The sequence below is a fragment of the Notamacropus eugenii genome, chromosome 5, assembly GCF_028372415.1.
Source record: "Notamacropus eugenii isolate mMacEug1 chromosome 5, mMacEug1.pri_v2, whole genome shotgun sequence".
In the NCBI taxonomy this organism is placed as follows: Eukaryota; Metazoa; Chordata; class Mammalia; order Diprotodontia; family Macropodidae; genus Notamacropus; species Notamacropus eugenii.
The window spans coordinates 277106508-277132938 of record NC_092876.1 but is presented as its reverse complement, the minus strand read 5'-3'; the positions used below and the strand labels follow the sequence as shown (position 1 = coordinate 277132938).

The 26431-nt window shown below is 40.3% G+C and overlaps 1 protein-coding gene across 4 annotated transcripts in view; it reads left to right on the top strand.

Moving 5' to 3' along the window:
• GRIK4 (glutamate ionotropic receptor kainate type subunit 4) overlaps positions 1-26431 on the top strand; it is a 697562-nt gene that overhangs the window by 612822 nt on the left and 58309 nt on the right. For all 4 annotated transcript variants that reach the window (XM_072612931.1, XM_072612929.1, XM_072612930.1 and 1 more), the window contains one exon: positions 26135-26248. In XM_072612931.1, coding sequence (XP_072469032.1) covers positions 26135-26248 — 114 coding nt within the window. The remainder of the gene's footprint in view (positions 1-26134; positions 26249-26431) is intronic.

Here is a 26431-nt window from a genome sequence, read left to right as displayed (position 1 = left end):
CGGGGTTAAATAAACAACAGCAGCGACTGTGAGAAGCTACCAGCTATGAGCAAAGGTGACAAGGAGGTGTTTGCAGAGGAGATTTGCAGCAGAATAGAAAGCTGCTGACAGGGAGAGTCCTGAAAGCCTGCTCTGGCTGTCAGGTGCTGCCAGTGAGAAGGGTGATGAAGTTTTTGGCAAGTGGAGAAGGGGAAGGAGAGCATTTCAAGCTGAAGGAGAATCTTTTGGAGGATATGAGGATACTTAGAGAAAACTTAGGGAGAGAATAGAGGACACATGTGAAGTGTGATCAAACCTTTAAAAGACTAATACATAGAAGAAAGGTTAAACTTGTTCTGCTTAGTCTCCAAGGACACAACTAAGAAGAATGAGGAGTTGCAGAGAGAGATTTAGGTTTCCTATAAGGAAAGACTTCATAGCTAGCAGAGCTGTCCAAAACTAGAATCGGCCAGCCCTAGAAGTAAAGTTCCCCATCTTTGACAGTCTTCAACTGAAGATTAGATAACCACCTGATCTCAAAATTGGAAGAGACTTCAGGATATCTAGCCCAACTCCTATCTGAACAAGAATTCTCCTCTCTAACATACCAAGTTGTCCTCCAACTTTTTCATAAAGATTTCTAATGGGGGGAGGGTGAAGAGGTAGGGAACTCTGCTATCTTCTGAGACAACTCATTCCAATCTATAGATTTCTCCAATTGATGGGAAGTGTCTCATTACATCAAGCTCAAATCTACCTCTGTGCAAATTCTACCTATTGCCCCTCCTGGTTCTAACTTCTGGGGCCAAAAAGGACAAGTCTAATCCCTCTATAAGAAACCTTCATTTCCACCACTTCCCTGTCTTCTCTTCAACTTAGAAGCTTCCAGTTCCTTCAACTCACCTTCGAATGGCATAATGTCACATAATTCTGAACTTGGAGTCAGAGAATCTAGATCTAAATCCTATCTTTGCCATCTATTAACCATGTAAACACTGGCAAATCGCTTACGCACTCTGGTCCTCAGTTTCCCCATCTGTAAAATTAGGGAGCAGAACTATATGACTTCTAAGGCACCATCAACCCTTAATCCATAATCCTGGGACCTCAAAGTAATTTACCACTGTGGTCCCTTTCATCTAGACAATCTCCAGATTAAGAATGTCTGGGTTTAAATATAGCACCAAGAAAAGAACACGCTGTTCTAGATATTCCCTGAATGAACACCAAGTACGGACGAACTCTCACCATTCTAGTCCTGTATACTATGCCTTTCAATATAGCTTTCTTAGATGCCATGTAATAATGATAACTAACATATAGCATTTTAAGTTTTTCATGTATTTTCTCTTTTGTTCTTCAAAACAATCTTCTGAGATGGATGCAGTTCTTTTTCCATTTTACAGATGGGGAAATTGAGGTTAAGAGAAGTTAAATGACTTGAACACGGTCACACACCCAGATATTTCCTGATTCTGAGGGCAGAGTCTCAACCCCTCAACCACAGATATCACACTAATAAAGTTCCCAGATCTTTTAAAAACACAAACTCATGTTTGGTCTTATCTCCCCATCTTGTACTTGTGACATATTTTTGAACCCAAGTTTAAGATTATACATTTTCCCTATTAAATTTTTATCTTCTTATATTCAGTCCAACATTATAGCCTGTCAAAGTCTTTTGAGATTCTGAGTCTTTCATCCAACTAGTTAGCTATCCCTCCCAGCTTGGTGTCATCCTCAAATTTGGTAAGTATATCATTTATGCCTTTCTCCAAGTCATTCATAAAACTGTTAAAAAGCACAGTGCCAAGCACAGATCCCTGGAGAATTTCACTAGATATTTCCTTCCACAATAATACAGTACTATTAATGACTGCTCTTGGGTCCAGCTATTCAACCACTTCCAAATTTATTTAACTGTGGTATTGTCTGGTCTGTATTTCTCCATCTTATCCAAAAGAGCATAGTGAGTTACTGTGTTATGTCTACTGCATTTCCCTAGTCTATCAGTCTACTAACATAATCAAAAAGAAATAAGACCAATCTGAAATAAACTATTTTGGATGAAATCAAGTTGTTTTTTTCAATCACTGTTTTCTAAGTGTTCACTAACCATTATTCAATAGCTTAAAACTGAACTAAGACTTTTGGGCCACCTTGTATGTCCTAAATTAGAATTTTGTCACTGGCCTGTAATTTGAATTTGTAGACTCCATTCTCTTTCTTCCTTTCTTTTTTCCTTTCTTTTCTTTCTTCTTTCTTCCTTCCTTTCTCCCTCCTTCCCTCTCTTTCTCTGTCTCTGCATCTCTCTGTGTGCATCTCTCTCTCTCTCTCTCTCTCTCTCTCTCTCTCTCTCTCTCAAAAATGAGACATTTGTTATTCTCCCATCCTACCTCTCTATGATCTCCATGAGTTTTCAAATATCACTATCAGAGGCCCTGAAGTCCCACCCTCCAGTTCATTTTGGTAGCCTGCGATATAATTCATGTGGTCTGATGACTTGAACTCATTAAGGGCTCTCTCTCACTGGTTCCCTATACATTTTGAATTTCAACTCTCATAGCCAAATTTGTTCTCTTCTTCCTAATCCTAAGATGATTTTCTTAGGTAGAGAAAACAGAAGCAAAACACATGTTAAATAATCATGCTTTCTCTCTGCATTGGTTATCATTGCTCCCTCCTCCCCAAGCATGACTGAAAACAAACCAGCCAAAAACACTTGTCCTCTTTTTTTAATCAATCATTCCTAACCTTATCGCTATCATCTGCTTATCATCTGCTATACTTTCATAGTCATCTTTCATATCCTGCCCTTGCTTCCAATCCTGTATATGACATTTGAAAATCTAAGTTGGTCAATGAGTTTCCTGTGCATCCACATCAGTCTCTCTAGACAACTTCTATTTTTTCTGACCGTGAAAAGCTGTTTTCCTTTGTGTCTTCAGAATTAGTCTACCTGCTTCAAGTCTCACCATCCATCCATCGTTCATAGTGCTCACAGTGATTTTCTCTAAGCACAAAGCTGACCCTGTGAAGTTCCTATTCAGCCAGAAGCAGTGGCTTTCTTTTCTCTCCACAATAATTTAAACTCCTCTGTTTAGCTCTTTAAATGCTAAACAATCTGACCCCAACCGATTTTTCCAGCCTCATTGGACTTCACTCCCTCATGTGTCCTTGTATCCCCTCCATTAGAATGTAGCTCCTTGAAAGTAGGGATCCTTTCATTCCTTTTATTTATATTCCCCTGCACAATGCCTGACACATCAAGTAGATGGTAAATAAATAGTTATTACTTGATTTATTGATTGATTGGGACTGATTGTGGCCAGGAAAATATTGACCTTGGAAAGTCAAAAAACTCCAGAGTTCCAAATCTGGCTTTGTCCCTAATTTGCTGAGTGATCTTGGGCAACTCATTTCACCAAATTGGTTCTCAATGACTTCATCTGCAACATGAGGGCTTATATTAAATCAGTACTTTCCAGTTTTTCTTCAGTAGTGGAACCCTTTACTTTACACATGCAGTAAAATCTTATAGTATCTTTAAATGTCTACTACTAAACTCATCAGATAACAAAAAACTGATTTTTTTAATGCACACAACTGTATTTCAAAGCTCATCTGACCTGCTTACAAAAATCAACAAGCTCCCAAACAGTGAAGTCCCCTTTCATCTCTGTCCAACCCAGTTTTTCTTTTAATTCAGATTCATTGGTAAGACCAGAAAAAAAGAGAACTCTGAGAAACATCACTGTTTTCTTCCTCAAGCTGACTCTTCCCTGGGAACTTTGGGCAACAAAGGTGGAAGGTGAAGACATTTACTCAGGTATGACAGCTCCCCCAAGTCACTATGTAATTGGAGAGAATAGAAAGCAATCTCGTTCCTTGAACCTGCAGAAGAGACTGACAGCTGCTGAAAATAAGACATGAGAGTCAAGGATGTCTTCTTCCCTCTTAATTGCCTTCCAGAATTTCTTTAGTTTTTTTTTCTATTTCCATGTATTTTATTTTTTCCTTTAAGCAAAATTGTATTGCTGTATTTTGTTTTTACATCACCTTCCTTTTCAAATATAGCCTTCCTTTGCCCTCCTGGGAGATCATACCTTGTAAGAAAGAATAAAAAGGAAAAAGAAAAAAGGCAGTTCAGCAAAATTAAGCAACACATCAGCCAGCTTTGGCAACCTATGGGTTGTTTCATATCCATAAATGATCAACTTAGATAATATTTATTAAAAAATAATACTTAGCAATACCTGGCACATAGTAGGTACTATTATAAATGCTTATTCCCTTTCTTTCCCCCATAATCCCATAAACCTTGACCAAAAAGGGAAGGTACATTTTCTTCTGTCTCCTTTTGGGCCAAGTTCAATCACTCTAATAATATAACATTCAGTGTCCTTGCTATGGTTGTTATTTATATTGTTGTGGATATAGGCAGTTATATTGTTGTCATCCTTGTGCTTGTTCACTTTGTATCAGTTCGTATAAGTCTTCCCATGCTTCTCAGTATTTGTCATATTCACTGATTTTTACAGATCAGTAATATGGCAACTAAGGCAGTGAGGTGGCTCAGTGGATAGAGCGCTGGGCCTGGAGTCAGGAGGACTTGAGTTCAAATTCAGCCTCAGATACCTATTAGCTGTGAAACCCTGGGCAAGTCACTTAAACCTTTGTTTGCCTTAATGCCCTGGAGAAAGAAATGGCAAACCACTCCAGTATCCTTGCCAGGAAAATCCCATAGACAGTATTGGCATGATATGGTCCAGGGAGTCACCAAGAGTTGGACACAACTGAATGACTCAACAACAAATATGGCAGTTACGTGGAACAATGAATAGAATAGTAGGCCTGGAATCAGAAAGATTTGAGTTCAAATCTGGCCTCAGACACTTACTAGCTGTGTGACCCCAGGTAAGGAGTTCTCTGTCTGAGTTTCCTCATCTATCAAATGGGATAATAACTGTAAAACACTTAACATAGTGCTTGGCACTTATTAAACACTACATAAATGTTATTATTATTATTATATCCCATTCATGTTCAATGTGCTTAGCAATCCCACTAAGCAATGAGCATCTATGTTGTTTCCCATTCTTGCTAATTCCAAGCAATGTTGCTAAACATATATTAGTGTGTTTGCACCCCAGCTTTCTTAATGGCCATATTACTTTCTGCACCAAAACCAAGACACGCAGTCTAATGAAGAATCTTTTTTTTGGTCCTAATTTGTTCTTGGAACAAAATGAAAATTGGAGTTTTCCTGGAAAATTCAGGATGCATAGTTCCTGTGGGACACCCAGTGAGGAAGAGTGAATACATAGAAAAGAAAAGAAAATAAATAAACAGAGAGAAATAAAAGAAGGTAAGAGCTGGTGAAAAGGTTAGGCTCAAGAAGGAAATCAGGGAAAGAATAGAGATGGATCCTGGATGAGATCACAGAGGAGATACAGAGATATCCCACAGCAAAGAGAGCCCCTGCAGCAGTGATATAAAACTTTGGGAGAGTTGTTCCCAAAGTTCAAAGGCTACAACTTTAACTTTCTGTTTTAGGCCCTAAAATGCAATACTAAAAATACTTCCAGAAGGAGGAGTTAGAAATAGCTTTCTTTTGCCCTAGCAGCTTAGGTGGTGAAGTGGATAGAGTGCAAGGCCTGGAGTCAGGAAGACTCATCTTCCTCAATTCAAATCTGGTCTCAGACACTTACTAGCTGTGTGACCCTGGGCATGTCACTTAATCCTATTTGCCTCAGTTTCCTTATCTGTAAAATGAACTGGAGAAGGAAGTGGAAAACCTCTCTAATATCTTTGCTAAGAAAACCCTAAATGGGGTCAGACACTGCTGAAAACAACTGAACAACAAAGTTTGACCCTAAGCTTCATTGTCAAAAGTTTGTAGTGAAATATGGGCTTGATGAGACGTTAGTAATGCTGGTGGTACTATCTCTCCTGTTATTCTGGGTGTTGGAATTCTTTACTCATCCCAAACAGCTTGGCTCAGCTCCGCTTAACCCAGCCCAGCCCAGCCCCTGACTCTCCAGTCAGGCCCCTGTGCTTGGCAGGAGCTTTGACTTAAATGAACATTGAGCTGCCAAAAGTCTGTAGTCAGTTTCCCAGGCAGCGGCTGTCACTGCTCCTGAGTCCCTCACACATACTTGGCAGGGAGAGGCTGACACAAAGGCAAAGCAGATGGATGCAAGAGTACTGTAACCTTTGTCACAAGCATGAGACCAAGAAAATAAAAAAGTGTTGAGAAGCTTTTGCCAAGCTTGAGATTGCTGCTGATCTTGGGCGACCTTTTGGTGTTCTGATGCCTAAAATTCTCAGACAGCTTAAACGAAGAGCCAGATCATAATATGTTCCACAGTCACACACTTCAGTTCAGTTCAACAGGCATTTATTAGACATATGCTATTTGCCAGACACTTTGCTAGAACACTATAGATACAAAGACAGAAATGCCACTCAAGGAGATTACATTCTTCTGGGGAGGCATAGAACGCAACATGTATACAAATGGGTAATTCAGCATAATTTTAGAAGGGAGAGAGTACTGATAATGGGAGGATCAAGTCTGAATTGAGCATTGAAGGAAGCTAGGTATTGTAAAGGATAGAAGGGAAGAGAGAGTGCCTCCTGAGCGTGGGGACAAGGAGATATCATGTATATTGGTATCATGCTTCTGCTCACTTCACTTTGTATCAGTTCATATAAGTCTTCCCATGCTTCTCTATATTTATCATATTCGTTGTTTCTTACAGCTCAGTAATGTGGCAAAGAACAGAAAGATATGCTACAGATACAGGAGATCGAATGTCAATCTTGGAGAATCTACAATAAGTCATTTTTTTCTAAAACATAGAGTATATGAATGATAGTGATATGAAATTGATTTGAAAATGTAGGTGGGAACCAGATTGTGGCATATACCGATACATATGGTACTGGCCTTGAGTTAGATGAAATAATTGACCCTCAATAAAAATGGGGAATCAAAAATAAGAAGTGGTAATGACCCTAGCAGTCACATGGCATAGCAAAGAATGGAACCCATGCCCTTGCCAAAATGAATCAGTTCTTTCTAGATACACAAATGAAGACCAAACCCCACATATTTCCCAGGGAACAAAAGGGATAAGTGAAGGTCCTGGAGGAAGAATCTTGTTCCCCAGTCTCCTATGACCAGGAAGACAGGCCATTGTTCTATAGAGGGGGAGGCAACAGCAATTACCACAAATCTTAAAGAGCCTTTCTACTCCCTTGAAGCTAAGCAGGGCAAACCTATGAAAGCAAAGTTAGCCCAACTATCTGTCTGGTGTTTTTAAACTGCACTTTGTCCTGCAAATCTGACCATGTTGTCAGGAGAAAGAGCCAGAAAGCCAGGGAATCAGGTAGAAGCTTGTGACAGAGCAGTGCCATTCTGGGGAGTCTGACCATGGGGGCTGCACCCTTCAGGTGCCTTTGTTCACAGTAGAAGGGAGGATAAATGAATGCACAGAAAGCCACTCATGCAGGTAACCAATCTCCTCCAAATCATGCTCTCTCTTCATGGCAAAGTTTAGCTTGGCTCTCTTGCTTTCCTCCTGTTGACATTTGGCTTTAAGGTTAAGCATAAAGGCCAATTTAAAACCACCAGGCCACAGGCCTGGCCTCTCTGTGCTTTTTCTGGTGATTACAGGGGGTCACAGAGAAGAAAGGTTGGCACTCTCATATTTTAGCCACTGGCAGCAACGGTCCACAGCTCAGCCACCTGACTTCTCTGGTTTTTGTATTAAGCAGTGGGTTTACTACACATATTTCCTTGTTCACTGTGACAATTTTTTTTTCTTTGAAGAAGCCCCTGAAATGCTTCAAAGAGTCACTGAGGCCCATGGAACAAAGTCTGGGGACATGTTATATCTCTAACATCTTTTCAGCTCTAACATTGCATTATTATTAGTGTTATGGTTTGTACCATTAGTCTGTGAGCTGACAAGAGGTGAGAACCCCTAGAAGGCTCTGTTGAAATTCAAATGTAGGCTACTAACCACTGACCTGCCTTCCCCCATTGGCCTAAATCAATTTCCCAACTTGGGTAACAGAAAGCATAGGACTAAAGGAACAGGGTATATGGCAGGAGGTTAAGTAGAGAGGGGATGGGTATGGCCAGGAAGAACAAACCAACAAAACCAGGCTAGGGGTGGGGATAGGGTCAGATAATTAATGACTGCAATGGGGGAGGGGGAAGGGAGAATAAGAAGGAAATGAGAATGTGGAAGGGAAAAAGTAAGAGAGTGGCAAAGAAAGCATCACCCATAATATGATTTTGTTAGAACTAGCTCTAATGATGAACCTTTAGGAACAAGCTGGATAAGTAGCCACAGTCTCTGGTGGAATACAAACCAAGGCTCTGTAGTAAACAGACTGTCTCATACTCCAGTCTCAATGAGGGTCTGGATCCCAAGAGGGAGGCCCTGGACACACTGAACTTCTGCGCTTTGAAAACATGATGGTGGCTGCATGACCCCCATTAAACTTCACAAGGCAGAAAGGGTCCTGTGCTCTTGGCAGTCTGCTCTAGCCTGCCCTCCCCTCATAAATGCCACAAACATGAAGGAGATAAAAGAGAGAGGCACTCTCAGAGGCTTGAGATAGTCCTTCAAAAAATACTTTCAGTCAGAAAGGTATGTATGGGAAAGAGAGATCTCCCTTTGTTAGAGTGTATATACACAGAAATGCGTATCCTAGAGAAAATGGTGAAATGGATGCAGTATGTCGTCTCCCCACCCCCACCACCATCTTCAGTTTGATTCAATTCAATTCAGTAAGTGTTTATTAAGCACTTACTATATAAGCTCTGGGGATACAGGATACAGTCTCTGCCCTCAAGAAGTTTGTACTCTACGGGGTGGGGAGTGGGGGGACAACATATCCAAGATAAATAAACTGGAAAACAGAAACAAAACAAATACAAAGTAATAGGGAGGAGAGGAACTCCCTATTTTTGTGTCCTCATCTCACATCACTGAGATGCCTTCCAGCATTTCCTTTTCATGAAAAGAAATTATCCTTCTCATTGCCAAAGCAAGCCCCACTACGCACACAAATGATTCCATTCCATCTTCTCTAGCAGATTGTCCAGAGCCATCTCCAGTCATCCTGATCTCTATCTGGCCATTGGACCCAGATGACTCAGGAGGAGAGAGTGAGGCTGGTGACTTTGCATAGCCCTCCCTCACTTAAATCCAAGTCATTTGAAAGTCATGGCATCCCCTTTCTGATGTCATGGTTCTCTTTGAGAACAAAGGACAAGCAGCACCCCAGATTGTCCCCTCTATCATTACCATTCTCTGTCTTTTCTTCAGTGTCTTCCCACCTCCTGTTTGCTTTCCTCTTGCCTACAAATATGATCGTGTTTCTCCCATCCTCAAAAAGCCCCTCGCTTGGCCCATCCACCCCTGCTATCATTCCATATCTCCCCTGGCTTTTATGAGTAAGGTTCCTGAGAAGACCATCTATCATCGGTGTCTTCCTCTCCTTTCCTTCCTGTCTCCCTTATTGTTTGTAGTCTGGTTTCCAATCACATCATCGAACTTAAACTGCTCTTTCCATAGATGCTGTTTAAACCTACTCACCCCCATGCAATCTGTAGCCAGTGACTATGGCCTCCCTTACTATACCTTGCACAAGACACGCCATCTCCTGACTCCAGGTATTTTAACTGGCTTTCCCTCCTGCCTATAATGCCTTCCTTATCTCTGCCTCCTGGCTTCCTTCAAGTCTCATCTAATGTCCCACCTTCTGCAAGAAACCTTTTATAATCCCCCTTAAAGTTAGTGACTTCCCTCTGAGATCATATCACACTTATCCTGTCTCTACCTGGCTAGGACAGAGCTATTTTCACAGTCACCTTCTTTAGATTGTGAGCCCCTTAAAAGCAGGGTCTGTCTTTTGCCTTTCTCTATATCATCAGCATTTATCAGAGTTGCTGGAACATAGTAGGTGCTTAATAAATGTTAGATGACTGAATAACAACTGGGAAGGAGAAGAGGATTCAGAAAGAGCTCTTGAAGAAGTTAGCATGTGCTGAGCGTTTGAAGGACACTACAGATTCCAAGAGGAAAGTGTGAGGAGACAGAACATTCCAGACATGAGACAACCTGAGTAAAGGTACAGATATGGAAGATTGAGTGTTGTATATGAAGAACAGTTAGCAGGCCAGTTTAGCCAGAATATAGAGTGAGCAAGGGGAAGGAAGGCAACTAGGTGGTACAGTGGGTAGAGCGTAGCACCTGGTGTCAGGAAAACTCATCTTCCTGAGTTCAAACCGAGCCTCAGACACTAACTAGCTGTGTGACCCTGGGTAAGTCACTTAGCCTTGTTTGCCTCAGTCTCCTCATCTGTAAAATGAGTTGGAGAAGGAAATGGCAAATCACACCTGTATCTTTGCCAACAGAATTCCAAATGGAGTTACAAAGAGTCCAACACTACTGAGGAACAAAGGGAAAGTCTTGTATAAACAGCATGGAAAGTTAACCTAGTGCTCTGTTATAGCTCATTGTCATACAAGAAAGATTATATTTTATCCTAGAGGCAATAGAGGGCCATTGAAGCTTCTGGAGCAAGGGAGAACCTTGGTCAGTCTGTGCTTTACGAATATCACTTTAGTGGCTATGTTGAAGATGGATTAGAGGGAAGAGAGGTGTCATGCCAAGAAATCAGTTAGGATGCAACTACAATTGCTCAGGTGAGAGGTGAGGAGGACCTGAATTTGGGTGATTCTAGTGGGAGAGGAGAGAAAGAGATGGAAGAAATATGAAGGTAGAATTGACACACCTTGGCAGTTAAGTAGACATGGGTAAGTGAATGAGAATGAAGAACCCAGAGTCTTAAAAGAGTAGAAAACAATGGAAAGAGTGCTGTATAGCCTCTCCGAGGACCTAGCTTCAAACCCCAGTTTTGTCACTTATTAACTGTGTAACCTTGGACAAGTCACTTCTCTGTTTTTCAAGATGAGGAAGTTGGAGGGGATGACCTCTGAGGTCTTCTCTAGTTTTAGAGCAGAAGTTTTCAACCTGAGGGTTTCCTGGTTTTTTTTTTTAAATTCTGAACTTAAGAAATAAAGATATTTCCATAACAAAATAGAATAGAAAAAAGATAGTTTTACATGAAAGCTAGTATAAATATTTTAGAGCAGATAGGGTTTTTTCCCCTTTTCCCCTAACATCTTGGTGAATAGACTCATCTTCTAGCTTTTAAAATATTTTGACAGCTATAATTTCCTCTAACTCATTTCCTTTGTAGTTCCATGAATTTTATTTTATGCATTAAAATATGTTATCCTGAGATCGGCTTATGGGGTCCATGACATCAAAAGTTAAGAATCCTTACTCTAGATCTTAGATCCTATGATAACTTCTAGATGACAAGGCTGACAAGAGGAATGGTGGTATCCTTCAGAGCAATCATGATGTTAGGAAGAAAATTGGGTTTAGAAGAAAAAATAATGAATTTTGGTTTTGGAAATGTTGAGTTTGAAATCCCTGTGGAACATCAAAGAAGAGACATCCTGCAGGCAGTTAAAGGGGAGGGTCTGAAGCTCAGAGGAGAGACAAGGGTCAGATATATGACAAGGTTAGACCTTATACTTTAGAAATATCAATAGGGCAACTGTAGAAAGAATAAACTGGAATGGGGAGAGGCTTGAAGTAGGGAGGCCCATTAGCAGAACAATTGCAATAATCCAGACAAAAAATGATGAAGACTGGAAGTTGTATGGTGGTCCCATCAATGCCTTTTCTCTTCCTTCTCTGGGGAACTCCTAAGTTCTTGAGGTTTTCACACTACCCAGGGTCTGCCACTGTTTCTCACCCAGGCCCATTATCTCCAAGATGCACATTTTATCTCAGGGCTTTTCTATATTCTCTTCCTGACAATTAACATATGCCACCCTGTGGCTCTGTGAGCCCCATTCCTTCTCTCTACTAATTAATACTCAAGATGATTCTATGTTCAGTTCTCATCTCCTTCCATCTCTCTGCAGCTTTTGACAGTTTTGAGCGCTTCTTTCTTCCTGAAATTCTTCCCCATCTGCTTCTCTGAGTTCTACCTCCTCTTTCTATCCCTTAAATGTTGACATTACCCTAAAGTTCTGCTTATTTCTCTCTTTATACTCTCTGATGTGGAGATCTCATCCTCTCTTAAGGTTCCAGTTTTTACTTCTATATAGATATATAGATAACAATCAACATTTCCTTCTCTCCTGAGCGTCTGTCCTACTTCTAAGGTGAGAGGATTTAAACAGTGGCATGCTGGTAAATGTTTAATGAAGAAAAATATATAAAAATACACTTCTAAATTTAATATGAATTATTAACAATTTTCCCATAACTTCCTTGAGTGTAGACAAGCAACAAAAACAATAAATGAATGCCTGATTTGTAGCATTTGCTGATTTCTAGGTGTAAATGTTCATACTGAAAATTGAACAATTGACTTGGAAGTTGATCTAGGCTGGCTTCAGCACATCTCTGGATTTAAAGCTTTAGAACTGGAAGATTGCTTAGAAATCATTATCTCATTTTGTGGCCCAGAGAGATGAAATAACTTAGCATCTAGGTGGTACTGTGATAAAGTGCTAGCTTCAGACTCAGGAAGACCTGAGTACAAATCCAGCCTCAGATACTTACTAGTTGTGTGACTCTAGGCAAACCACTTTTCCTCTGTCTGCCTGTTTCTTCAACTATAAAATGGGGATAATAGCACCTACTGTGCAGGGTTTTCATGAGGATCAAATGAGATAAGATTTGTAAAGTGCTTAGCACAATGACTGGACCATGGTAGGTGTTTAATAAATGTTTGTTTCCTTCCTCTCTTCAGGTCACACCGGAAGTAATAGAACAAGGATTAGATCCCACAGCCAGAACTTTTCCACAGTCCCATGAGACTTTTCTGCCTGGTTGTCCCCGACCACCTCAAACTCACCATGTCTTAAGCTGAACTCATCATTTTAGAGCTGAACAGTCTATAACCCAACTCTTTCATTTTATAAATGAGAAAACTGAGGCCCAGACACTTGACTAAGGTCAAGTAGAGGATTAATGGCAGAACCAGGGCTAGAACTTGAGTCTCCTGGCCCCACTACAGTATTTTCCCCAATATACCAAGATACCTCTTCCCTGTTGCAGACAATGGTGTCACCATCATCCCAGCTACCCGGCTTCCAGACTTCACCTTCAATTTGAGTTCCTCCCTTTCTGTTGCCCAATCCAATCAGTTATTGTCTTGGTGTTTTCTTGTCAGGCCCTCTTGCATCTGTCCCTTCCTTTCTAGTGTCACCACTACTGCCCTGTTTTAGATCCTCATTAACTCATGGCTGGATCATTTTAATAGTCTCCCAGTGGTCTTCTTGCCTCTAGTTTTTTTCACTTCTGGAATCCATACTACATACTGTTGCCAGATTAAGCTTCCTAACTCTTTGCTCTACATTACCTCCAGTCCCCAAACATCAGTAATCCCTGACTTTCTCCAGGGTCAAGTCCAGTCTTCTTAGCCTGGCATTCAAGGCCCTCCCCAGTCTAACTACTACCTACCTCTTTAATCTTATCTGCCCTTTCTCCTGTCTATAGTAACACACTGATATCTTCTTTATTCTTCACCAGAGCCTTTTTTGATGACCTTCTTTGGTGACGGTAGGGAAGTGACGGCTCTGGGATTAGAACAGATCATCATTCCACCCCCAAATACATCTCCCTACCTTCTGACTCAGAAGAATTTGGTGAAAAATCTACAGATTTTCCTACAGGAATAACCATGGAGGTGATAGAGTTTCATTAAGGCCCTGGACATACCAGCCAGGAGCAAGGTGGCCTCAAACTACCAAACATCTCATTTGAAAAAATACAAAACACTGAAAGACCCTGGCAAAGCCATTGCCTCCGGCTATCTCCTCCAACCTTGGTCCAACACTCACTTTGCCAATTCTTATCTAATCCTGATCAGACTCACTGACCATGCCTTTCTAGGTCACCTGTCATCCACTTCCCTTTCTGTGTCTTCATGAAGAGCTAAATATGGCTCCTCATCCTGTACAAGACCTGTGTTGCTCCAGTCAGTGCTGCCACTTTGACCTTCAGAGATCCAACTAATCATCTCTGTAAGCCCAGTAATTGTCAACAATTGCTGTGCACTGCCCTTTACCTTGAAGGATTCTTTGGTATAAACCCTGAATTGCACAACCACCAACCTGTGTTGATTCCCCTACTTGGCAGACCCCAGTCAACTTGGATCATGTTAGCAATCCTAAATGCACAATGCTCAAGCTCTCCTCATCTTTCTTCATTCTCATACTCACATTACCCCTCCCCCCAACTGAGACACTTATGGAATGTTTATTGATGGTGATGATGATGATGATGATAAAAGTTGAAATATACGATCGATCAAGTATTTATTAAGTGCCACCTTTATATCATATACTAGTTGCTAGAGATACAAAGGCAGGCATCAAAGTCTTTATTGTCAAGGAGTTTCTGTTCTCCTGAAGGGATACAAGGGGTTTACAGATAAATAAATAAGGATATTTACAAACTAACTACACAGTGATTGGGAGGGGCATTATTAAATGGTGGAATCAGGAAAGGTCTCTTCAAGGAGGGGCACCTGAACTGAGCCTTGCCTAAAGAGAGAGATGGGATGTTGTGTTCAGGGAACAATAAGCAGTTCAATTTGTAGAGTGTTTAAGGGGAAATAATGTGTAATAAGTCTGAAGAATCTGAAGACAGATCATGAAGGGTTTTAAATGTGACAGAGGAATTTGTCGGGGTATTTTATCCTCACAGAAATGGGAAATCATTTAACCTTCTTGAGTGAGGAGGGACATGATCAGACCAAGAGGCTTTACAACTATAAATTTGGTGGCTACATGGAGAGGGGAGATCCTAAAGCAGGGATATGGAGATCAATTGCGAGACTACTGAAATAGTTCAGGCAAAAGATGATGAAGATTGTGATGTGAGTAGAGAGAAAGGGGGGGATATGAGAAATGTTGAGGAGCTAGAGTCAAAAGGATTTGGTAACTGAGTAGATATGGGGGTAAGAAATAATCAAGAGTTGAGGATGAGCTCTAGGTGATGAATCTGAATGACTGGAAGGAGGGTGTCGCTCTTGACAGAAATAGGGAAATGAGTAAGATGAGTTGATTTAGGAGGAAAGATAATGAGCTCTGTTTTTTGGAAATGTTGAGTTTGAGATACCCATGAAATGAGCAGATAGAGATGTACAGCAAGCAGTTGTAGATATGGGAGCTCAGGAGAAAGATGAAAGCTGGATATGTACATATGAGCCTCATCTATAGAGAGATGAATATTGTATCCTTGGGAACTGAGGAGGCCACCATAATGGAGAATATAGAGCAGTGGTTTTCAAAGCTGTGCCACAAATTTTGCAAGGTGTGCCAAGATGATATGTATGTTCTGTTATATAATTACAGATAAAATAGAATGTATAAATAATTGTGCTTATCATAAACTTTATCTGCACATCATCGAATAATATTTTCAAAACAAACAGAACTTGCTTATTACATATATAAACTAACCTCTCAACACATCTAACCTTAAACTTGCAAAGAATTCAACAAAAATGGCTATTTCCATTGCAGGGAGAATGCATGAGGAGGATGAGAAAGGAGAATGTATGAGTCTCCTGCCTCTTCCACAGTGTACTTATTCACTGATCCATGAGCCAAGTGTTTGAGAACCACTAGAGTAGAAAGAAAATGGGAGAAGTCTCACAATGAAACCCTGGGGTTCATCCACCTGACAAAGAGGGAATGATATGCTCTCTATCTTAGGTAACATTTTCATTTTAATCACTTTAATCTGCAGTTATGTAGTTAAGCCTTCCACATAGCAGCTTTCTCCATCACATATATATCCCTTATATATCCCTCATATACCAAGGGTTGGCCGAAGAAATTAAATGGGAATTTGGGGTAAGTTTAGCAGAAGCCACAGATGATATGTGATGGCTAGCAGATGGTACAGAAAGTTTAGAAACTCAAAAATTCATAAAATATATGTATAATATTGTATAATATCAACATATTTTATCTTTTAATACCATAATAATTCAGACTTCTTCTCTGGTACAAAGGGAGGGCCAAAAAATTTTACACAGATTTTTCAGATTGCAGGAGTGCTGTGAGCCCTAACCCCAGTGATGTAGAGGGAATAACTGTAATCTTAAGGGAATGACAATAATGTTGGGACTTTCTGATTGGTGGGGAAAATGTTATTTTCTTTCAGCAAGCAAGAAGAAACTCTCAACCATTACTGTGTTAGAGACTGAACCCATATATACAAATTCACTTGCACTCACACACACATACACACACACACACACACACAAAACACACATACACACGCACACACACATACACTTTTCCATGTATTCATAGAATCTTAGCTATGGAAGGTACCTAAAATGTCACATAGTCTTACCTCCACCTGAAGCATGACTATTGTCTAAAACATTTCTGACATGTGATCATTGAGCCCCTGCTTGAAAACCTCCAGTGATAGGGAACTCATTACCTTCTGAAGCAGCCCATTTCTTTGGATAGTTCAATTTTAGAAAATTATCCCTTACATTAAGCCCAAATCTACCTCTTTATAACTTCTTATTGGTCATAATTTTGGTCAGAATTTAGCCAGAACCAAACAAATTAATCTAATCTCTCTTCCATTTCAAATATTTGAAGACAGTGATTATGATCCCTAAGTCTTTTCCTAGGCAGTTAGGTGGTTCAGTGGATAGATTGCCAAGCCTGGAGTCAGGAAAACCTATGTTCAAATACAGCCTCAGATACTTACTAGCTGTGTGGTCCTCTGCAAGTCACTGAATCTCTGTTTGCCTTAATTCATTGGAGAAGGAAATGGCAAAACACTCTAGTGTCCTTACTAAGAAAACCCCATGTTCCTGTGGTCACAAACAAATCCCCAGGATGGATAGCCCCAACTCTTTGGACAGGCTCTCATATAGAAGAATTTTGAGTCTCTTTATCATTTTGAATTTCCATTTCTAGATGTGTTCCAGTTTCTGAACAGGACAGACTGTTGCAAGACTATTACTCCCTTGCTCCTGGAATAATGCTTCTCTTTATGCAGTCTAAGATCCTAAAACTAATTTAACTTCCCCTTTTCACTGTTGACTCATTTGAGCTTGCAGAGTACTAGCTTTAGAATGGTGAGAACATTGGATTTTGGAGTTAGAAGACCCAGGTTCAAATCTCTGCTTTGCCACCAATTGCCAGTGTGGTCTTTAATAAGTCATTTAACTTCTGTAGAACCTAGTTCCCTTATTTGTAAAATGAAGGGGTCAATCAAATCAGATGAGTTGTAAAGTCCCTTATAAAAATCCTATTATCTAATCTCTGATGAAAACCTTCACGACCCCATTTTCTTGATGGAATCTGAGTCCATAGCAGCTCCTTTCAGATGGTACACAATGACCTCTCCTCATCTCTCACAGATTTTAAGATGGTGTGGTAACTTTCTCTCTAGGTCCCTATCCAGTGGTGTTTGGTAAATATCCAACTACCATCTGTCTGGGGGTGGGGGTGGGGAGGGAATATACCAAATGATACCCTTTTAAGTTTAAATTACATTATTAACATTTTCTCCATCGTTTTCTTAAGTATAGGCAATGATCAACCCAACAAATGTAGCATTTGCCTATTTTCAAGGAGGGATTGCTCAAACTGAAAATTTAGCGATTGACTGCTCCAGCACACTCCTGTCATCCTCCTTTCTACTTTGGCAGCTGGTTCCTTCCCATTGGTCAGAAACAAATCCAAAATACTAAAAGTACCCGTCTCTCCTTCTACCTTTAGAAAGAAGAAATAATTATCAATCAGACAGATCAAAATTTTATCAGCTGTTTCATTATTTTAATAGAGACAGTCACTCCAGAGAGTTGAACTCTCCCATCACAACTCCTCCCATCAACTCTTGAGAATTAATTGTGCTTTTCTTCCTTCTGACTGGGCAATGTCTATGTATCACACCCTCATATCTGCCACATGCCCAAATGTCCTCTGTTACATATCCATATATATTCACATTATGCATACAGATAACAAATATAGACATATTCATACTCAGACATCCACATTAGCTCACATACACACAAACACCCCTGTGTTCATATGCACCTATACATATATTTTCGTATATTTGCACATAGGCACTCATATATCCATGGCACATGTATTCAGATTACATATACAAAGATTCATGGATTCACATGTACATATCCACATAAACTCACAGCATATATGTGCATATATGTGTGCATATATGCTTATAGGAACTCATGAACACATATGCATTTCCATCTACTCACACACAGGCACTTATATATCCAGTCTCCATTTCCCATCAGCTTCTCTGCTAGGCTTTGACTCCAGGGAACAACTTGCAGCACTAACTGGGGGGCAAGAGGGTAGAGCACTAAATTCCTCCGAAGGTCTTCCTTTATAGCCTATTAACTTCATTTTCCAACAGCATCTCTGCTTGGTTTTGACTCCAGGGAACAAGATGCCTTGAAGCCCAGTACTTGCTAATGGTACCTCCTCCCCCAACCTTTTTAGCTTCCTTTTGTGTGTTTTCCTTCTTGGATTGGAAGCTACTTGAGGACAAGGATGAAGCTTTTTTTTCTTATCTCTATCCCCAGCATTTAGCACAATGCCTGGAACATGGAAGACACTTAATAAATGTTTATTGAATTGAATAGAATAGATCCATGCCTTCATGTATGCACACAAAGTCACCAGTATGCATACCAAACACATTCTTGGCTGTTTCACACCTTCATCCACACATTCACCACAATGTTGTTCTCAGTCCACTGCTCTTTCTACTGCAGCAGGGGTTCTTAACCTGAGGCTCACTGATCATAGAAGTCCATGGATCAATCTCAGGGGTGATTTTGGATGGAAAAAATTATTTTTGTTTTTCCCTATAATCGACATCTGTTGTAACCCTATGTATTTAAAACCATTACTCTGAGCAAGACTTCATAGTTCATTCCCTCTCTCTCTCTCTCTCTTCTCTCTCTCTCTCTCTCTCTCTCTCTCTCTCTCTCTCTCTCACACACACACACACAGTGAAGAACATACTTTTTCATGTACTCCTTCCATAAGGTACTATATTCATAAGGAAACCTTTTCCCATTGCTAATGTCCATGTTCCCCTTGAAAGGAGAGAAGCAAGGCTGTTTGAACATGACCATCATCTTGAACATACTCTCCAACATTTTTCCCTCCCCTAGTGATTCTCAGTATTACAAAAGCTTACACCTTTATTTTGCTTGTTTCACAACTACCTACTACCCCCCTCATTGGATTGTTCTATTGTTTTTAATCATCACCTCAACAAAAAATTAAAAGTAAATTAAAATGAATATTGAGAATCACCATACTATGACAAGGCAACTAAATTAAAAATAATCACTCCTACCCCTATCCCTCACCTTCCTGATAGGGTTAAGGAAAGGGGCCAGACATCTGGGGAATGCAAAAATAACATCGGGAGAGAACATCTCTTTTATGTTTTTGTGGCCCATTTGGGGAGGTATATCCATTTACCAATGCATAGGAAAACACTGCCAATAGTGTGTAATGAACTTCCTCTGAAGACTTGACAAAGGCTATTTGCACTGGGACTGGAGGGCCCCATCCAAATGTATACAGGGTCCTCATGACTCAACTTAACCATGTCAGCATTCAGATGGAATTGCTTTAAAACCACGTAGTTGTTAAGTGGTTCTTGAAATTTAGAAATAGCTTTAAACTTGTGGACAAAATTTGGAATTTTGTTGTTCCATGTTTTTCCCTTCCTGCCTTATGTGTTTTGTTTTATTTTACAGAGCAGGTATTTCTCATCACACTGCTCCCCTAACCTCCCTTGTAACAAAGGAAAACAAGTGATACTGACCGATACAGACATAACAACTGATATAACAAATACACCATTCCATATCCATAGTCACACACCTCTCCAGTGAGAGAAAGGAAGTGTGTTTAATCATCTGGCATCCAGAACCAAGACACTTTGTGTTTTTGTTTGTTTTATTTTTGCCAAAAGAGAGAAATTTTAAAATAATTGCATTAATATGTCACATCTGTCATAATTGTCATAATGTGCCCACATTCTTTCTCTGAGTGAATTACTAGGGCAGTTTTTCTCCCTGTCTCTCTTTTCTCTCTCTGTCTCTATTTCCATCTGTCTCTGTCCATCTCTCTCTCTCTCTCTCTCTCTCTTTCTCTCTCTCTCTCTCTCTCTCTCTCTCTCTCTCTCTCTCTCTCTCTCTCTCTCTCTCTCTCTCTGTCACTTTCTGTCTCTGTCTCACTGTCTATGTATGTATCTCTCTCCCTCTTTCCCTCCCTCACTCTTCCCACTCTTTCTCTTCTTCCTCCATCCCCCTCTTTAATTTTTATTGATCCCTTTTGGAGTAAGCTCTGCTTCATTTGTTTGTTTTTGCCTCTTCTCTCATTGGGAAATCAGAGGAACCTGGAGGACAGATTTCAATTTGCTAAGTTGATTTGGTATTACTGTTTTTCCCATTTAGATATTTGGAGGGATATGGGAGATAATGTGTTTCTGGCTCCCATTATCGATGTTCAAATACGCTTCTCCTATCTTTTCTTCATCTCCCTCATTTCATTCATATAGGCCCAAAAAATAGTTCATCTCTTGCTGGGAGGAACCTTCTCATACATATACAAGGTTAATTTTCTTTGAGACTAGGGAAGTTGTTTTGGGATTTTTTTTCCTTTTTTGTCCTTTTTTTTCCCTCTTTTTCTTTTTTCTGTCTGCAATTAGGTACTTCTTTGCAGCTGGGCTTATAATACTGCCTATTGTACTAGATGGGTCTGTGTGGTTGACTCATCTTTTTGGCATATCCATGCTTCATCATGCCCTGTACACCGCATCCTCTGTCCTTGCCTTTGACAAGCAGATAATGGAGGAACAGAATAGTCCTTCAGATAATTTCCAAAATATATGAGCCAGCAATCTTTTAATCAGCCCTTCCTACACAAAACAGTGTATTGATTCATTTGATAACAGTGATTAGCAGTCTCTCAGAGAAATATAAAATCAGTACCATGAGTCATCCACATTTTTTCCATTTTTATTAAGAGTTGTACAAGTCTGCAACTTGGTTTCTTTTAGATCTGGTCTCATTTTATTGTGTCTGCTAACCTATACTAAATCAAGTGGCTTAACTGATGGAGCACCAGATTGGGAATTAAGAACTTTTTGACTAACTGTGTATCCTTCCCTAATGAGTTGACTCTCTTTATGCCAAAATTCCTTTATGTATAAAATGAGGGTCATGATGTCTCTTTTCTTTTTTACTTCTCAAGAAGATTTGGTGAGATCCAATGTCATTTGTGTAAAATCTCTAAGGGCGGTGATTATTCAAGGCTGATTGCCTCACTGAGGCATTGCCTTTCATTTCACCTTGACCTGACTCCTCAGTTCTTCTATAATAGGGGTAACAGAAAAGTAAACAAATAACAAAGCTGAAACTTAAAGCTTTGGGGTCCTTTGTGAATAATTCTGGGATCAAATTGACTGTGCTTGTGACTTGGATTGAAAGGGTAAAGTAAGACTTTGGGATTATCTGGAGATTTCAATTATCTGTCCTTCTTACAAATAGGCCGTATTCCATTGTTTTGTAATCAGTGGTTTGAGGGATGCTTCAAGATTCTCAGCTTAACACTGATCAAGTCCCTTCTTGGGGGTTGACCCCAAAAAGATCATTCCCTGTCTTTGACTGGTTGCCCAACTGACATAACTATAGAAAAATTTCTCAATATAACTTCCATTTGTCTTTGTCTGGGCTTCCTCCCAAAATGGTTAACAGAAACCTAGTTCTTATGCCTACACCCAATGTAACAAAGTATTTGGATTTTGTTTTACTTCATTAAAATGTGAAAAAGACAAAGGACCTTGGGGAACCCATAAACAGAACCCTTTGGAGGGTAAAGGTGAGAACAGGTTTATGATTTCATCTGTTTGGGGGACTCCTGATAAAGAACTTCCCTCTATCAAGGCATATCAGTAACTGTTCTGCCACATAAACTTAGAAGTCACATTTTCATCTTAGAAATTTGCCTATGGCACTGTTCGGGACTTGCTCAAGTTCATATAACTAATATGAACTAGAGGTATGCTTTGAACCCAGGGCATCCGGATTCTAAGACCAACCTTCTGTCCACTACCATGCTTTTCATAGAAGTACATGAGAAAGCATTGAAATAACACACTAGCTCCCCTGGGGAAAGAGCTGAATTCAGGGTCGCCATTGGGGTAACTATTTGACATTCTTGTGAATCCCTAACCTTTCCATAGTGTGCTACATGGTCACACCTAGGCTCATAGTGTCACACTGATGGAGTTCAGACTCTGGAAGCCTCCTTGAGCTCCCTTTGAATCTTCCCACCTAATCTGGCCTTGCTTACTCAAATCTAACCTTCCCATTTGTTCAGGCAGTCTCAGGAAGCCCATCAAGATCTGTATTCATTCCCATACTGCCCCTATCAAGATCTCTGGACTGAACCCACCTGCTTTCCACCCAAACCCTCCATTGTCTGATATCTCCTGATTGCCTCCAGCTGTTTCGGCCTTTGACCTTTCTCGGATTCCCTCCTTGGACTTCTCCTCAAGACCTTCTCTAAACCACTCCTCTCATCATCCTGGACTACCAGACTACCACCCACCCCACCCCACCCAGATCCCTCCTATAGTCTTTTCTGTATTTAAGTTCCATTTTGCCTCCATGAAGGCGCTCAGATTCAATCCAGCTCTGACTCTGTCTAGCTGGGATTCTATCTGGTCCGCTTGTCAATACAAGTGTCACAAATGCTTAGACTCCTTAAGAGCCAAACCAAGATGGCGAATCTTTAATAAACCTTTTTTTTTTTTTGGCTTTAAGAAGGCTTGAGTCGAATTCATTCAAGCACAACCTGGACTGTCAGTGTTTGGGATCCGTATCACTCCTAAACCTCACCAACACTATGGTTTGGATTCTCCCCAGAAGACAAACACTTTGGGGCTTCTGAAGAAGCCACCCCCTTCCTATCAGATCTACATTGTCAGGATAACTTGATATTTCTTTTAAGTAGGATGCAGTTCAGGAGCTTTGTAGGCAATCTTCTCTCCAAGGAGCATGATGCATTTGAAAATCTCTTTTTCTCTCTAGAAGGTCTGTTGGATCCCTTAAGTCTTGAACTTGGGGCTCCCCCATGAATCAACCCCCAAAAGCAGCCACTTCCAGGGAAATCTCTTTTCTCTGGTCATAAGGTTAGATTCTCAGATAATGCAACTCAGGGCATTAAAAAAATCTACACATGCCTATATCTGCCTTTGTCATGAACTGATTGTCTCTCTTATTTTTATTGATGTATTTTTGTTTTTATACCATACTCATTACCAAATCACTCCCTCTTCCCTCCCCTATTGATGTCACAAATATTGAAGAAGAGAGAGGAAAAAAAACAATTCAGCAAAATGAACGAAGACAGAGACTGTGTCAGGGACCTGGAGTCAGGAAGACCTTAGTTCAAATTCAGTCTCAGACATGGCCTCCATTTTCTCATTTATAGAATAGAGATGATAATAGTAACTCTCTATCAGAGTTGTTGTGTGAATAAACTTAAATATTTATTGTGTGAACAAAATGAAATCATATTTGTAAAGTGCTTCATAAACCTTAAAACATCTCCATGGTCTGTCATCTCTACAATGAAGGGAGAGTAATGCGTTTTCTCAATTCTTCTCCAGTCTGTAATGTATTTTTGCAAGAGATCCATCAGTGTTCTAGTCACTCCCTTCTCCCAGGCTTATGAAATTGACTCTTAAAATCCCTCATCTCAGGCCCCAGGCAAGTATACTTCACTGTGAAGTGACCCTGCCCCAAGTCAGCCATTCCCAGTTGCTGGGTGGGGAGAGAGGCAGACAAAGGGTTCACTTCCCATAGATGCAGGCCCCGGTGCTGCACAGTGACCAGTCTTCTGAACAGGCCCAAGGGAGGCAAATCCAAAAGGTATTGAGCTGATTTGTTTGCTCACTTTTATAGACTACAGAAAGGAGTGACTCCTTTGACACAAATACATCCTCTTTAATCTCCAGCAAGCCAGTCATCTTGGAGGCAGCCTTATTCCCACAGAACCAATCATGAATTCTGTATCCCTTGTGCAAGATGCCAGTGGTCATGCTCATGTCTCCATGGGAAGGTGCCCCACTTAATGCTTTGAAACAAAGGCCCACTTCCTGTAAGCTTATCACATTTAATTAAGAGAGTTCATTAAATGGATCATGGATTTCCCTGATCAATTCCTCTTATTTGTTTTATTTATTTGTTTCGTTGGTTAGCTTTTTACAAAGGATTATTTACTTCAAAGGTATAGCAAGAGATACAAACATTTTCCCCAAAACCTGGGGCAGAGGGCTTTCAGGGGGGAGGGGTACTCTCTAGTGTGATACCACCTCAGTTTCTGAGGAGAGTAGACTCAGACTCAAATTAGCTTCTACATAGCATTCATTCCATCAATTCCACTTCAAAATAAGGCATAGTCCTAAGTAATCCTACATCTCATCTACTCCTAAAGTTTTCTATATCCTGAAGTTTTTCTTCCAGCTCTGGATGCTAGACTGGATGACTGCTAATCCCAGTCTGTACTTCACTCCCAGACCTTCTGGTGGCTTGTTCTCCCAACCTTTAGAAGGGCGCCAAGGTTCAGCCATCTCAAACATCTCTCACCTAAAACAAGAAAGAACAACTCACTGAGACAAAGAAACAAGGTCTTTAATTATAGGCCACATGTTGGCCTCAGGTGGGACGGAGTTATATCAAGCTTTACCTGTTTAATTTTTTCAATTAAAATGTACTTTCAGATCTACACTCTTTCTCCCACTTACCCCCATTGAGAAAGTAGCATGATTGTCCTTCTATGTAGAAGTAGTGACAGTTGTCCGCTACCCTAATCTATAAGCATACCTCAGCTCTATCTGATGAAAAAGTCCATTTTAACCTTCCTCTACAAATGAGGGCTGTAAGTTTGGAAATTATTTAGGGCCACTCTATTTGAGTAATGTTTCCAAAGCCAAGTTTGGGAAGTTGGCTGAGCTCTGAGTCTTTGGGTTCATGAAGACTGGTTACAAGAAGGCAGGGAGGGCACTCCTGATACAGAAGGAGGGATTTAAGTTAGATGTAAAGAAAAACTTTGCCACAGTAAGGTTTGTTAGTCTTTGTGAAGAAGTGATTGACAGAAACTAGAGAATTTCCTTCCCTAGGAGTCCTTAAGTATAGGTTAAGCTCTCATTATACCAAGATGCTTGAAACAATCTCCAGATGAAGCAGGTAGAGGGGCTGTAACGAATGGGTTTAGTCTCTTGGCATTGCAGAGAATTCTGTGCATTACAGATTTTTGTTATTTTGCACTGGACAACGGGTAATGAGTAAGAGGTGTGGGGTGGTGTTCTTTCTGTTCCAGAACACAGAATTTAAACTTCACCTTTGGCTTCCAGGCATATGTTGTAGGCTGAGCATTGAGTAAAAAGATCTGGGTCTTAGTCTTAGCTTTGTCATTAACTAGCTAGGCATTTCATTTTATCTTTCTGGGCCTCTGTTTCCTCATCTGTAAAATGAGAATTTTGAACTAGATGACTTCTGAGGTTCCTCTCGTTGCTATAATTCAGTGGGGAGCTAACCAACTCCATAAAACCTGCTAAGCACCAATATTCTAAATTATTAAAAAACAAAACAAAACAGTATCCTACCTTCCAGTTTTCTCTAAAGACTTCTCTTCTACTTCCTTACCATTTGGAAGATTATCTGTAAGCAAGATGTTTTTGATCCTTTCTGTATAGGTCTGGACATTTGAGTAAAAGTGATTTACTGTTCTGACTCTATACTTGAGCGTATATTTGGACATGTGAAGAAGTCTTGTGGGTACTTGGGAGCCAGAGAGTACCTAGAGGGGGAGATCTCAAGGTTTTGCCACATTTTGGAGAATTCCCAAGACATAGAAGCCTCTCAACATGGAGATCTGATCCATGTGGATCATTCCCCACTCACTGTCTCTATCTTTATCCTTTTATAGAAAGCAGATCTGGCAGTAGCTGGTCTCACTATCACAGCTGAAAGAGAGAAGGTGATCGATTTCTCCAAGCCGTTCATGACTCTGGGAATTAGTATTCTTTACAGGGTTCATATGGTAAGAGACTTATTTTATAAGCATTTATGTCATTAAAGTTATTTGCATGCAAACACACAGTTATATGGTAATAATGAATGACTCATGGAAATATTTAGGTTTCAGACTGAAACGCAAATGTGCTGGGCTATTTTTGCTTCTGTCAGCTGTGTGGACAAGCAGCCGGAATGAGTAGAAGTCTCA